General features: G+C 47.7%; 2 protein-coding genes across 2 annotated transcripts; both read left to right on the forward strand.

The window, feature by feature from the left end:
- Positions 1 to 1,160: 1,160 nt before the first annotated feature.
- On the forward strand, positions 1,161 to 2,105 carry LOC102565408 (olfactory receptor 5AP2-like). Its single transcript, XM_019482743.2, has one exon. It carries the CDS (start codon positions 1,161 to 1,163, stop codon positions 2,103 to 2,105), a length of 945 nt encoding a protein of 314 aa, XP_019338288.1.
- A 10,056-nt stretch (positions 2,106 to 12,161) lies between these two features.
- Positions 12,162 to 13,124, forward strand: LOC132245540 (olfactory receptor 6B1-like). Its single transcript, XM_059718123.1, has one exon. It carries the CDS (start codon positions 12,162 to 12,164, stop codon positions 13,122 to 13,124), a length of 963 nt encoding a protein of 320 aa, XP_059574106.1.
- Positions 13,125 to 13,968: the final 844 nt, after the last annotated feature.

Raw genomic sequence — 13,968 nt, forward strand, 5'->3', positions numbered from 1 at the left:
TTCCTATAAAACACACCCAGGATGCCAGCCAGCATGACAGAGATTTGAAGGATTTTGTATAGATTAAGCCTGAATGAATCCCACCAGTAGGCCTCAAGGAAGGTGATGGTTAGAGGCCTGAGGACTAAGGGGGTGCCACTAATGAGGCTTGAATGGGTTTATAGCTGAGCTTACTGTGGAAGTCATGAAGGGTCATTAATATTGAGGTTGATGATGATTACAGTAACTATGATGATGAAGTATTAATAACTACAGAAAAGAGAAGGAATTTCGGAAGGCATCTGCTTGGGACATTTCCTTTTTGAATGCACATTTCTAAAAAGCTGCTAGGTATGACTAGCCAGTAGGGCTGGCTAGACAAAGCCTTGTCACAGATGATATAGTTGGGGAAGGCCCTGCTTTGAGCATAGGGCTGGACTGATGAGGTTGCTTCTAACCATAATTATCTATGATTCTGTGACCCTAAGCCCATTAAACCTGCATGTAATGCCATGGGCAGAAGAGCACTAAATAACTGTAGAGCTCTTACCTGAAGCAGGCAGCAGTGGCAGCATGTAATGGTGCATGTGCACCCTGTGAAAGCATTGGTGCACCTCCTATCAGGCTGCACTGCCCTCTTAGGTCAGGGGCAGGGGGGCAGTGTGAGCACCAGCTGGAATGAAGCAGTGGATGAAGTAGCTGTCGCCACTTCCAGAAGCTCCGCGGCTGCTTTCAGGTGAGTGTGATCGGCCGCAGGAGACACCCCCCAGTCACCAAGTTTGGCCCTGGGAAAACACCCCCCAGGCACTGACTGGTCACTGGAGGGCCACGTGCCCCGCCTGACTCAGATGTCACTGGTCGCCCATGGTAGGCAGGTACAAAACTGCAATTCCACAGCCCTGAGCAAAGAGAACATAAACCCTTGCCTGAGTTTGAACAGTAATAGTATTGATTCAATGTACATCTCCCTGGTGGAACTGTATAGCAAACTTTCAAAGATCATTACTTTTTTTTTCATTTCCAGGAATAACCCACTAGAATAGTGACCTGATGAAAAATGCTTGTGTTCAAAAGCTTGTCTAACTTAATCCAGACCACGAAAAAGGTCCAATAAAAAATATCACCCACAAAAATCCTTGCTTCTCACTAGAAGAGTGAAAGGAAAAACCCAGCTACCCCTCATGGAGGAAGTAGGAGGAGACAATCACACATCTATCACAGAATTCCTCCTTCTAGGATTTGGGACCATTCCACAGCTACAGATTTTTCTCTTCCTGCTGTTTCTAGTGATCTATATGTTGACCGTGACTGGGAACATCCTCATCATTGTGCTTGTTGTTGCTGATCCGCAGCTTCATACCCCCATGTACTTCTTCCTGGGAAACTTGTCGTACTTGGAGACTTGCTACACCTCCACTGTCCTGCCCAGGATGCTGGCCAGTCTCCTGACAGGGGACAGAACCATTTCTGTTAGGGGCTGCATTACACAGTTTTATTTTTTTGCAAGCCTGGCAGCTACAGAGTGTTGTCTCCTAGCTGCAATGTCTTATGATAGGTATTTAGCAATTTGTAAACCACTGCTCTATGCGATGTTAATGAATGGCAGAGTCTGTCTACTGCTAGCAACTGGATCTTGGCTAGGAGGATTTCTGGTTTCTACATTAATAGTTATTTTTACATCGCAATTAACTTTCTGCGGGCACAATGAGATTGATCACTTCTTTTGTGACTTCACTCCAATGATACAGCTCTCCTGCAGTGATACTAGGCTGGTCATCCTTATTAGTTTTATAACTTCCTTCTTTGCTGCCATTTCCCCATTTTTCTTAACTCTAGCATCTTACATTTGTATCATAGATGCCATTCTGAGAATCCCTTCTGGGAGGGGAAGACAAAAGGCTTTTTCTATCTGCTCCTCTCACCTCATTGTAGTAACAATTTTTTATGGGACCATATTGATTGTATATTTGCTACCAAAAAGCAACATACTGAGGTACTTAAACAAAACATTTTCTGTTTTCTACACAATCCTTACACCCCTGATCAATCCTCTTATCTACAGTCTGAGGAACAGAGAAGTGAAAGAGGGCCTGAGAAAAGTTGTCAGCAAATTTAGTGTCTTGTGAATTCAAACTACCAAGCTGATATGAGGATAAGTGAAAGAAACAGTAATGGAGTGGTTTGGATTTCAAGAGTCTTCTGCACAAGTGATGTATCGTTATGTTTGTAAAAGTTGAACCTGGTTGAAAGGCAGTATATTCTTCTAAAAAGTTAAAACTATCTTTCCCTCCCCACAACTAAAACTTTTAGGTGGAATTTTCTGAACACAAACACACACACACAATTACACACACACTTTCAGGTTCCTCTGTACTAATGCTAATAATATGTATTATTTCTCATGGGTTTTGTAGAACTAATAAAAGTTGTTGCAGATTAAAAGTGACTAGGTTTATACGAACCTCGATGTGCGGTGCTTGATAATCCTAAACTCAGGACACTGAAGACTCTCTGGGAAGTATATTATCATCTATTACCTATATCCAGTTGTACTGCACTTGGCTTGGCATTTTCCAGACAAATAGGAACAAATAGTTTCTGCTCCTGATACATCTCAGCCATCAAGTCTGAACCTTTGTCTACCAGCAGCTCTATGAGAAGCTTGATCTCCATCAACAATTCCTACAGTAAGGGCATGTCTACATGTTACCCTATGGTGATGTTGTTACTGTCCTGTGCTTTAGTACTTCCTTTTGGAAGTATAAAAGCAAGGCTCAATAACTGCCCGTACAGCACTGTACTCATGGTGCATATTTTTTCTTGGCAGATACTTCACCATAGCAGTGTACTATAATGGGGAGGGTGGTGGGCCACACTGCCATGGCAAAGTAGATGCTCATCATGTGTAGACACCCATGGACACTACACTGCTGCATCATACAGGTATCAAATTTATACCTGATTAGTTGCAGTGCAATAATGCATGTGTCTTAGAATGAACTACTGGGTTCAGAAGATTCCCCGTGCTTGAACAAAGGACGTACTCATGGTTGTTCATACCCTTGCAAAGCTTTATTTAAGGATACTCGCAGAGGCAGGTGACAGGACAGAGCAGAGAGGATGGTCACTTCACATCGGCTCTAGGCAGCAGCCGCCACCCCACATAGTTCCCCTGGCCCTGGAGCGTCCCGATCCCAGGGATGCGATAGCCTGCGCCAGGGCTCCGCACAAGCCAGAACTTTTTGCCAGAGCTGAGGATCCATTGTAACTTAAGAATGTACAGCTTATATAGTCTGGAGTAAATAACATTATCTCGAGCTAGGGATTTGGGGATGAGTCGTGATCCAACACACCTGGTGTTTATCACATTCCACCGTATTACAACATTCTACTGTCTAGGTTCATGATTCGGTCACACTCACAGAGCAGGAGGCTACGTGACATTTCGCTGGCCTACTATGGAATCAGCATACAAAACTCTTGCTATTAGCATTACTAAAGCTCTTACTATTACAGCATGTGCAGAGGCATTACTGCGCAGCAATGTGGGAGCTTCCAGGCTGGGTCTGCGAAGCCACTATGAGGCGAGCTGGAGCCCAGCCCCAGGGCTCCTGCCTGGCCCCCTCTCCTGGAGTTGGACTGGGTTGCTCTCTGGCAGCCCCTAGCTGCAGGGTATAAAAGATTGAAGCCGCTGTGTGCCTTGGGCCACACACCACAGGGAGCTGGAAGGAGCTGCTCTCTGTCCAGGAATCAAACAGACCCTGTGTGCCTCCCTGGACAGGCTGCCGGCCATACTTGCCTGGGCTGTCCCCATCCTGAGCTGCTGCCTGGCCATAGGTGAGCACTGCAAAGGGCTGCAGGTTGCTGCACCCCTTGCCCAGGCCTATAATCCTATCTGGGCTCCTGGCCTTTCTGGCTGTGCTACCAGGACCAGCACCTGCTCCCCACTGCTACTCAACCCCACATCTCTCTCTTTCCAGGACCACAGTGAAGCACCTTAACCACACAGCTGTGACTCCCTGGCCAAGCCCCTTTTGGGGGTGCTGCTGTCAGCCCTCAAGGGCCGACATCACAGGGCCAGTGGTATGGGGGCCCAGTAAGCCAACAGGGATCTGACATCATCCTCCTCCCTTGTGTCCAGGCCAAGCCCCACCCATCCATAGCCCCAGGGGCCCAAACTGGATACAGGAGGATGTGTGCACATTTAGGGCACTGTGGGGTCAGGAAGACCTCCTGAAACAATTTGTCCAGGGTGGGCACTTGAATGCCCACACTTATGAAGCCCTGGTGGCTGAGATGCATGCACGGGGCCACTCCCAGTTGTTATGCAAATAGCATAAATACCAGCTTGATGTTAGGTAAATAACATGGAAATAGAGTTTTGCCTATTGCTTTTAAGCTTATGTATTTTCCTCAGTTTTGCATTGCCTTAAGAAACTCCATTTTGTATTGCTCTGTAGTTTGACATAAGTACTCGAGCTTTTACTCTTTTGTATGCTGTATGGATGAGAGTGTGTTTCTGGAAAAGGAAAATATCAGCTGGCAATTGGCTGAAGAATGGCAGATAAAAGAGCAAACAAGAAGTAGCTGCCCCAGAAAAGCGAGACAGCAACCACAATTGACCTTCAAGAATGAACACTGATAACCTATGAAGAGCCCAGAGGACTGGGTGAATTGACAAGGCTATTGCAGATGGGGCAAGACATATCAATTTTGGGTCTTGCTCTGCATGTCATCCTGGAGCATTGGTCCATCTGACGAGATGGAGCAGCAGGAATACAGTTCCCACTTGGATCAACCTGGCTGGCCACTAAGTTGATCCAAGCACCGACAAAACTGGTAATGTATACCAGCACAGAACAGAAATTGGGGTATGAATGTGGTGTGTGTGTGTGTGTGTGTGTGTGTGTGTGTGTGTGTGTGTGTGTGTGTGTGTGTGTGTGTGCATTAAGTGCTTAATCAATAAACACAGCACTTTGCCTAATCCCCTCATAAGGTCTGCTTGTGATTTGATCAGTTGGCAATTTATGTAACAAAGTTGGTGTGGCAGTGCTACATTAAGGTCAAAGACCTGCAGGTCCAGTGGGTGACCATAACCAGCCACAGTCTTTGGTCTGGTGGGGCCCCAAATACCATGTCTTTCATGCGGGAGCTGAACCCCATTCGAGTGCCCAAGGAGCCTGCACCCATGTCCACCCTGACACCTCCAGTGACACATCATTGGACCTCACGCCTTCAGTGCCCTGCCCTGAACTCTCCACAGCTGCTGCCCTCATTAGTAGCCCAGGGAGCCCTAGCCAGCAGCTACCTTGGCCTTAGCCCTCCCCTGCAGCTGCCCATGAGGATTGGCTGACCATACCACTGCCAGCTGCCAACAGCATCAGCTCCTCCCCAGGGACGGCGGGGGGGGAGGGGGGAGGGAACACCAGGTGTCAGCACCCAGCCCACAGGAAGCCACAGACACCAGGTGGAGCTGCATGCCTCTTAGCATGGGGAGCCCCATGCTGAGCTGCCAGCCTCACTGGTCCCAGGCCCATGGTAAGTCCCACACTGGTGGGTGGGTTCTACCAGGCTCATTTCCCACCCCCACCTCTTCCCCTGCCCCTGGCCCCAGCTCCAGCCCTGGTCCCCACTCCTTGCCTGGCCCTCCCACACCCTCCTGGCTACAGGTTCCCCCCCACAACATGCAGAGAGGTGGGACACCTATCAGACCTTTATTGAGCAGCCTATGTCCTAGTGGCTGGGCAGGCATGGGCTTCCCATTCACTGAGGAAGGTATTGATTCATAGATTCATAGATGTTAGGGTCGGAAGGGACCTCAATAGATCATCAAGTCCGACCCCCTGCATAAGCAGGAAAGAGTGCTGGGTCTAGATGACCCCAGCTAGATACTCGTCTAACCTCCTCTTGAAGACCCCCAGGGTAGGGGAGAGCACCACCTCCCTTGGGAGCCCGTTCCAGACCTTGGCCACTCGAACTGTGAAGAAGTTCTTCCTAATGTCCAATCTAAATCTGCTCTCTGCTAGCTTGTGGCCATTGTTTCTTGTAACCCCCGGGGGCGCCTTGGTGAATAAATCCTCACCAATTCCCTTCTGTGCCCCCGTGATGAACTTATAGGCAGCCACAAGGTCGCCTCTCAACCTTCTCTTGTGGAGGCTGAAAAGGTCCAGTTTCTCTAGTCTCTCCTCGTAGGGCTTGGTCTGCAGGCCCTTGACCATATGAGTTGCCCTTCTCTGGACCCTCTCCAGGTTATCCGCATCCTTCTTGAAGTGTGGCGCCCAGAATTGCACGCAGTACTCCAACTGCGGTCTGACCAACGCCCTATAGAGGGGAAGTATCACCTCCCTGGACCTATTCGTCATGCATCTGCTGATGCACGATAAAGTGCCATTGGCTTTTCTGATGGCTTCGTCACACTGCCGGCTCATGTTCATCTTGGAGTCCACTAGGACTCCAAAATCCCTTTCTACCTCTGTGCCACCCAGCAGGTCATTCCCTAGACTGTAGGTGTGCTGGACATTTTTCCTCCCTAGGTGCAGCACTTTGCATTTCTCCTTGTTGAACTGCATCCTGTTGTTTTCTGCCCACTTGTCCAACCTATCCAGGTCTGCCTGCAGCTGTTCCCTGCCCTCCGGCGTGTCCACTTCTCCCCATAGCTTTGTGTCGTCTGCAAACTTGGACAGAGTACATCTGACTCCCTCGTCCAAGTCGCTGATGAAGACATTAAAGAGTATCGGTCCAAGGACCGAGCCCTGCGGGACCCCACTGCCCACACCCTTCCAGATCGAGACCGACCCATCTACCACGACTCTTTGGGTGCAAACCTCTAGCCAATTCGCCACCCACCGGACCGTGCAGTCATCCACATCACAGCCTCTTAACTTGTTCACCAGTATGGGGTGGGATACCATATCGAAGGCCTTCCTGAAGTCTAAGTATACGACATCCACCCCTCCTCCTGTGTCCAGGCATTTCGTAACCTGGTCATAGAAAGAGACTAGGTTGGTCAGGCACGATCTGCCCGCCACAAACCCATGCTGGTTTCCCCTTAGCATAATTTGCCCTGCCGGGCTCTCACAAATGTGAGCCTTGATAATTTTTTCAAAGACTTTACCAAGGATGGAGGTGAGACTGACCAGCAGGATACCAGCAGCGATCTCTTCCTTGGCAGCTGGGGGCAGAAATATTTAGAGGTGCCACAGATAGCCCTACAGGCAGCAGCGGACATTCCAGGGCAGGCCAGACTTATGCCCCACGGTATTATAGCTCAGGGTCTCACTCCAGCAGGTCAGGGTATGCCCAGGGTGCCATCCAGGCAACAGGGCATAGTGGCCCAAACAGCCTTCCACCAGGACAAACAGCCCATCACACCGCCTATGGCACATGCAGCAGGAGCACACTTGGGGCACAGTGGTGGTGTGGTGGAAGAGGCCCTCAGTGGTGGTGGGGGGGGGGTCGCCTGGTGGGAGAGGACCCTAGAGGGGAGAGTAGGGATGTGGCTAGCCCCTCACCCCAGATGTCTGGGAGCCCCACATGCCTGGAGCCTGTCTGTCTGCAGAGGTGGGAGGGGGTCAGTGGAGGATGAAGCCATGGCAGCAGGTGCTGCCAGCAGCCTGGCATGGCCCATCCTGAGAAGGGGGCAGGGGAGGCAGGAAGCCTGTGGCCAAAGTCCAGGGAGCAAGCGAGGATGGGAGGCTCAGGTTCCACCCACCTAGGCCCAGACTTGCCCAGCTGGCTTACTATGGCCCCTGGGCACCCACACACAACTGACCTCCAATCTGAGGCCAGGCAGTGCAGGGCCTCAGGAACACAACATCTTTTCTCTCAAATGTTGCAAACTCTCACAAAAGCCATCAGTCTCTTGCCTCTTAAGGGCCAACATCTGAATGCAAGGGAGAGACCAGAACGGACTGCACGATTGCCACCACAGCCTCACTGTCATCTGCTGCTGGAATGACCTGCAGGTGCCGGCTGCACCAGCTGCACACCCTGAATGGTACCCACCTGCTCCAGTGGCTGGTGGTCACAAGAAAGGACTGGGTGGTGGATCAGTGGGCATGGTGGGCAGGGGACCTTGCTCAGGAGGCCATCTGGGAGGAGGTGCAACTGTGGGCCTGCCAGGCCCACTGGGCAGAGCCACAGTCATGGAGCAGCAGCATATGGAGCTGTCCGAGCAGCAGCTGGTGGCCCAGGGCCTCCCAGCAGAGACTGCACCCAAGCCCCACCACACTTCACATCCCACCCTGGCCCCACAGGACCCCTGAGTACCAACCCTGCAACACATCCATGGCTGCATCATGGAGAAGGTGCTACAGTCCCCTGTTACCAGATTTGCCCATCACTTTGGGGTGTGCTCATTTATTAGGGATATGGTTCTAGGGTCTTTGTAATTCTATCAATGTACTGCTTGTGTAGTGGTGTTTCTATATGGAGCTGTATCTCTCCCTTGTGCAAGTCCTCACCCCCAGTGGAACTATCTTGCAGGACTCAGTTCAATGGGGCTGGGTTCTTCCAGCCACCAGATCAGTCACATACATACAAACACACAGAGATTACATGACACACCTGACCCAGCCGGGTTGATCAGCATGTACAGGCTGACATCCTTATATGGCAGGAATCAGTTCATTAAGGTAACAATAAAATGCAGTCAGACACAAGCACACAGGTGAACAGAAGACCTCTGAATCCAGCCGGGTGTCCAGCTGACACCCTCGTGGGCCAGCATTCAGTTCATAAGGGCACGTCTAAGACAAACTGGGTCAACCAGCCTGTACAAGCTGGTCCCCTTGTGTGTCTCAAACTCAGCACGTCCCAATCTTTTGCTTTAACTGTCCTAGTAGTGATAGCCTCTTGATGAGTGAACCCCACAGTATTTCTGGGCTTCACAGGGATCTTTGGCTTAGGTAAAAGAAGCATTGCTGCAGAGCAAGTGGGGAAGAGGAAGTAGAGAAGAAAAAATTTACTCAGTTACCACCAGTTTGATTATAAAAGTTATTTATTGCTAAGTATATGAAATTTCTAATGGTACTAGTAGTAATAGACATGTAAGGGAAAACATACAAAAACAATTACAATATTATCCTGGTTTCATTGAGTATTTGGGAAACCTAGCTCAAGCTTAACTAATACAATTCAGGTTCAGAAATCTATGCCTAGAGAGAAAAAGAGAAAGAGAGAGAGCAAGAGCTGGGATCTCACCATTCCAATGCACTTGGATGTTTTGTTGACAGGTAAAGTTCTTAGCACGATCATTGAAGGTTAAACAGATGACAGAAAGAGACAATCTGTTTCTTCCAGCTTCCCGAGAACAGCGGATGGTGTCAGAGGGATTCCTCTCTCTTGAAAACACACTGTTTACTGCTTTTACAGCTTTTTACACCCTTAGTCTAGCCTCTTCAAAGCATTCTTTCAATTGTGGAAATAATTATCTTTTCTATTGACAAGGAGTTATCTGGTTTGGAACATCTCAAGAAACTGATTAATAACCAGGAAAAACATAAGGTTAAGGAGTAACCAGACACTTATGAGCCAGCTTGAAATTCTTATGACTAGATGGGATACCACATTGTTTCTTCTCAGATGGCTTAGCTATGCTTGCAGCATCAGGGTTTTATATTTTACCTGTTGTGAATAAGCCTCAGTTTAGCATGAGTGTTCATAAACTTTGTGGGGAGGACTTCTACCAGTCATCCCGGGAAAAATATGACAGCATTTGCGGTCAGGGCTCCAATGGGCTGGATGCTGTGATGAAACCTTAACCATTGTTTAAATGTTGCCCATACCCCCTCTGACTCGGTCTCTTGACTCAGCATTCCCTAACTCGGCAACCGAGTTTTAGTCAATCAAGTTGAAATAGGCCTCCCATAGTGGGACCAGGGAATATATGGCCTGAGATGCCTATTAAACTTTTCTTCTGCTTAGTTCTGGTTAGATGGGGGTGGGGTGAGGTTGGGGATAGAAAAAGTATTTTGTAACTCAAGCAAGCTGGATGCCAGGCCTCCTTCAGAAAGACAGAGCTGACAGGTAACACCCCAGCCTTTGCTGCAGCCCCCAGACATGTGAGGGGACTGTCTGTGGGCAGGGTGCTAGCTGCCTGCCAGCAGGCTCTGCACCCTGGCTGGCCCCACCCTTCAGCTCCACACAGCTGGACTCAGAGACAGGGTCAGACATGCGAAGTGTCTTTAAAATTTGAGGAACAGGGTTTTTATTGTTGGTGGGTGGGGATGGTGCTGGAGGGGCACTCTGTGGAGGGGGAGGGGAGAGCAGTCTTTGTTTGTTGAGGGAAGAGGGATGGCTGGGGGGCTGCTATATTAATTAAGTTTGTACTGTTTGACTTGTGTGTCCTCGAGTGGTGAGCAGGGGGTTGGGGGTGAGCAGGGGGTTGGGGGTGTGTGGGTGGTGGGGCATGTGGGCTGGAGAGGGGAGTGCAGGAGGAGGGGGTTGGCCAGAGACTTCCAGAGCTGGTACCCTGGGCCTGCCTGGCAGGTGTGTAGCTGTCCTGGGGCCTGGGCAGGGGGGCCTGGTGGGCCAGCAGGGCCAACACCATGCCAGCAGCAGTGCAGGACACTGCTCATTGCTGGCAGGGGCCAGGCTGAAGCAGCGGGGCAGGGGACACTGCTGGCAGGGGCAGGGGCAGGGGCAGGGGCAGGGATGGCGCGGGGAGGCAGGCTGGGCAAGGAGGAAGCTGCTGCATGCTGCCCTTGCACTTGGCATGCAGCTTCCAGGCAGGGGATGGGGCTGGCCAGGAATCAGAAGGGGGGGGGGGGTGCTTTTAAGACAGCTGCCAGTGCTGACAGCTGCCTCTGGCATCAGCATGGTTGCCAAGTCCTGGAAGCCATGTGACCAGAGGCTGGAGCTCCCCTCAGTGGCCCCAGGGACACATAGCAGGCTGCTCAGATTTGGGACTAAATGTAGTCCCAGGTAGACTGCACATGTGGGCACTGGCCCTATACCCACGTCCTGATTTTTTTAAACAGAGAGCTGAAAAGCAATTATATAAATAAGCACTGACACATTAAACAGTAGTTCAAATTATTTAGTTTATTGAGTTTGTGTGCTTGCATGAGCAAGAGAGAGGGAATAAATAAGAAAGGGAGATTTTCTTTCATTTGTTTATTTCATTTGCCTTGAATTTCAATTTAGTTTCTTGTGTGTTTATTAAAATATATGGTTGGACTTCTTATCTTGCTTGTCACCTCTCCCAAATTATTACTCAATGATAGTATTGATGTAATTAAAATAATTTAGAAAAGTCAGTCTGTTTGACAAAACGTTAAATGAATGTCGTATTAAATTGGTCCCTGTACAACAACAATCCCAGACAGCAGGTACGTATGTCCCATACAGATGTCCTCTGAGGCCTCTGGTTGTTTATACTCAGGAAATAAGTCAGTCACTCCCTAGGCTTAGCCCCACCAGAAAGGTACGCAGCGGAGATAGTAAGGCTCCATGCTGAAGGATACGAACCTGGGGAACCTGTGCACTTGGTTAACAGAAGGAGAACAGCAAATTCCAAGCAAGACTGCAGCACCAGCTTTTCTCTTCAGGGGGGGCAGATCTATTTACTGGGTGAATCCACGTTCAGTGATGAGAGATGAGGAGCTCTGGTGAAGAAGCAGAACCTTGGTCAATGTCTCATTAAAAATAAAAGTCAATCAATTGAAGTTTGCAGTATCCTGGGGTTACAGGTAGGTGCTAACTCTCCATCTCTTACTTTGCTACCTTGTCATAGCAAACAGTAGCGTTAGCTCTTTGGAGCAATTTGGGGTGGGGAAAGGATTTTATCTGTTTGTAGTCACATTCAGTAGGGATAGATCTGAGAGAGCTTACTGATTTTCAGGTTTTGCCCACTAATTTTCAGATTTCATCAAACTCCACTGTGTGAATTCCCTCCCTCCAAGCTGTGTTTCCAACACACTGTTTGTGCAGGTAAGCTTAAGGAGAGGGAGTATTAATACATAAGGGAAAGAGTGTAAGGTAAGGTCTGCTATAATAGAACTACGAATGGATTAAGGACTGTGTTACACAGCAGGGCAGATGACATTATAATAGTAGTCCATCCTAGCCTTGCAGTCTGCAACTCCAACTCCTCAACATGGAGATTTTAACTTTAATAGGCTTAAACTAAAATTGTGGGGCTGTTGTAACATTTCCTTTTTTCAGCAATAGATATCATCTTCATGATTAACACCAGAAGAAAAAATCAAACTTCTGTCACAGAATTCATCCTCCTGGGGTTTGGCAATAAATATGAACGGCAAGCTCTTGTCTTCATGCTGTTTCTAGTGATCTACCTTGTGACTGTGGCTGGGAACATCCTCATCATTGTGCTGATTTTGACTGATCAGCACCTTCACACCCCCATGTATTTCTTCCTGGGGAACTTGTCCTTCCTGGAGACCTGTTACAGCTCCACCACCCTGCCCAGAGTACTGATGAGTACCCTGACTGGTGAGAACCACATTTCCTTCACAAGTTGTATCACCCAATTCTATTTCTTTGGTGGCCTGGCAGCTACAGAATGCTTTCTCTTCTCTGTAATGTCTTATGATCGTTATCTGGCAATATGTAAACCTCTGCATTATATGGCTATTATGGATAGTAAGCTTTGCTTGCAACTAGAAGCCGTCTCTTGGATAAGTGGCTTTGTGGGTAATACCGTAACTACTCTCTCCATAACACAGTTGACTTTCTGTGGTTCCAATGTAATTGACCATTTCATCTGTGATTTCATCCCCGTGATACAACTTTCCTGCAGTGATCTCCACCTGATGTACATTTTGATTTTTATCTTCTCCATACTATTCACACTGATGCCATTTCTCTTAATCTTGACGTCCTATATTTGCATTATCACCGTTATCCTGAGAATCCCTTCTAATACGGGGAGGCAAAAGGCCTTCTCCACATGCTCCTCTCACCTGATTGTAGTGACAATTTTCTATGGGACCCTGATTATTGTCTATATGTTTCCAAGCACTCATTCACTGAGAGACCTAAGCAAAATGTTCTCAGTCACCTACACTGTTTTGACTCCCATGGTTAACCCCCTCATCTATAGCCTGAGAAATAAGGAAGTGAAAGAGGCCCTGAAAAGGCTGCCTAAAATGTGTAGATTTTACAACAACTGCAATTTTTTTTAATAAGACCCCTTAGTAAAAAGAAGATTTGCATTTGTTATAATGTCAGATCTGTTGTTATGTCTAGGTCTGGCAAGATCTTTGGTAGTCTTCCTTAGTCTTTGGTAATCTGTATCTCTGGTATCTGAGGATCTGAAAATATTGGAAAGCTTTGGATCAGATAGATTTGGGATCTTTCTAGTCAGACTACATTTGACTTCTGCTATATCTAAGGGACTGTCATGTTAGTAAAATCCATGTGCTACCCAAAGTAAAAATGATATGAATATAAAATAAAAAATTCAATCTAAAGGTATAACAACTTGGACTAAAATTTTCAAAAGATATTAAGAATCTTATTTTGCTAGGATTCTGGTGCCCACATCCTATAAGTAACCTACACATAGCATCTGAGGTAGACGTGCCCAGTCAGAACATGTAAGTGAACATTGGTGTGCTGAGAGGATCCATGTAAAAATTACACGGTTGACAAAACACATGAGTCTCAATATGCTATTAAATATTTTCCATGGAATTATTCAAATATTTGTATTCTTTGGCATTGCCATTTAACAATTTTGAAAATGGTTAACTCTTCCACAATCCAACTAATGAGGATATTTTATGGGGATTTCTCCCCCACAATCAATCTGAATTCTTTACTTTTACTCCCCTGGTTTGAACAAGTACGTAGTTGTCTACATTATGTCCCTCTTTTTCTAATACCCAGTTTCTGTGTACCTTCCATCTAGCATGTAAATGCTTATTAGCTGAAATGCTCTGATTTTCAATAAACAATCATCACTTTGAAAGATACATTTTTAAACTAATTAAGAATGACATATGTCACTCTCATAAGCTAATGAAC

This window comes from Alligator mississippiensis, chromosome 15 (genome assembly GCF_030867095.1).
Source record: "Alligator mississippiensis isolate rAllMis1 chromosome 15, rAllMis1, whole genome shotgun sequence".
NCBI classification, from domain to species: domain Eukaryota; kingdom Metazoa; phylum Chordata; order Crocodylia; family Alligatoridae; genus Alligator; species Alligator mississippiensis.

What these genes read in the sequence shown, in the direction of transcription:
- LOC102565408 (XM_019482743.2), top strand. Translation starts at nt 1,161, where the DNA reads ATGGAGGAAGTAGGAGGAGACAATCACACATCTATCACAGAATTCCTC.
- LOC132245540 (XM_059718123.1), top strand. Translation starts at nt 12,162, where the DNA reads ATGATTAACACCAGAAGAAAAAATCAAACTTCTGTCACAGAATTCATC.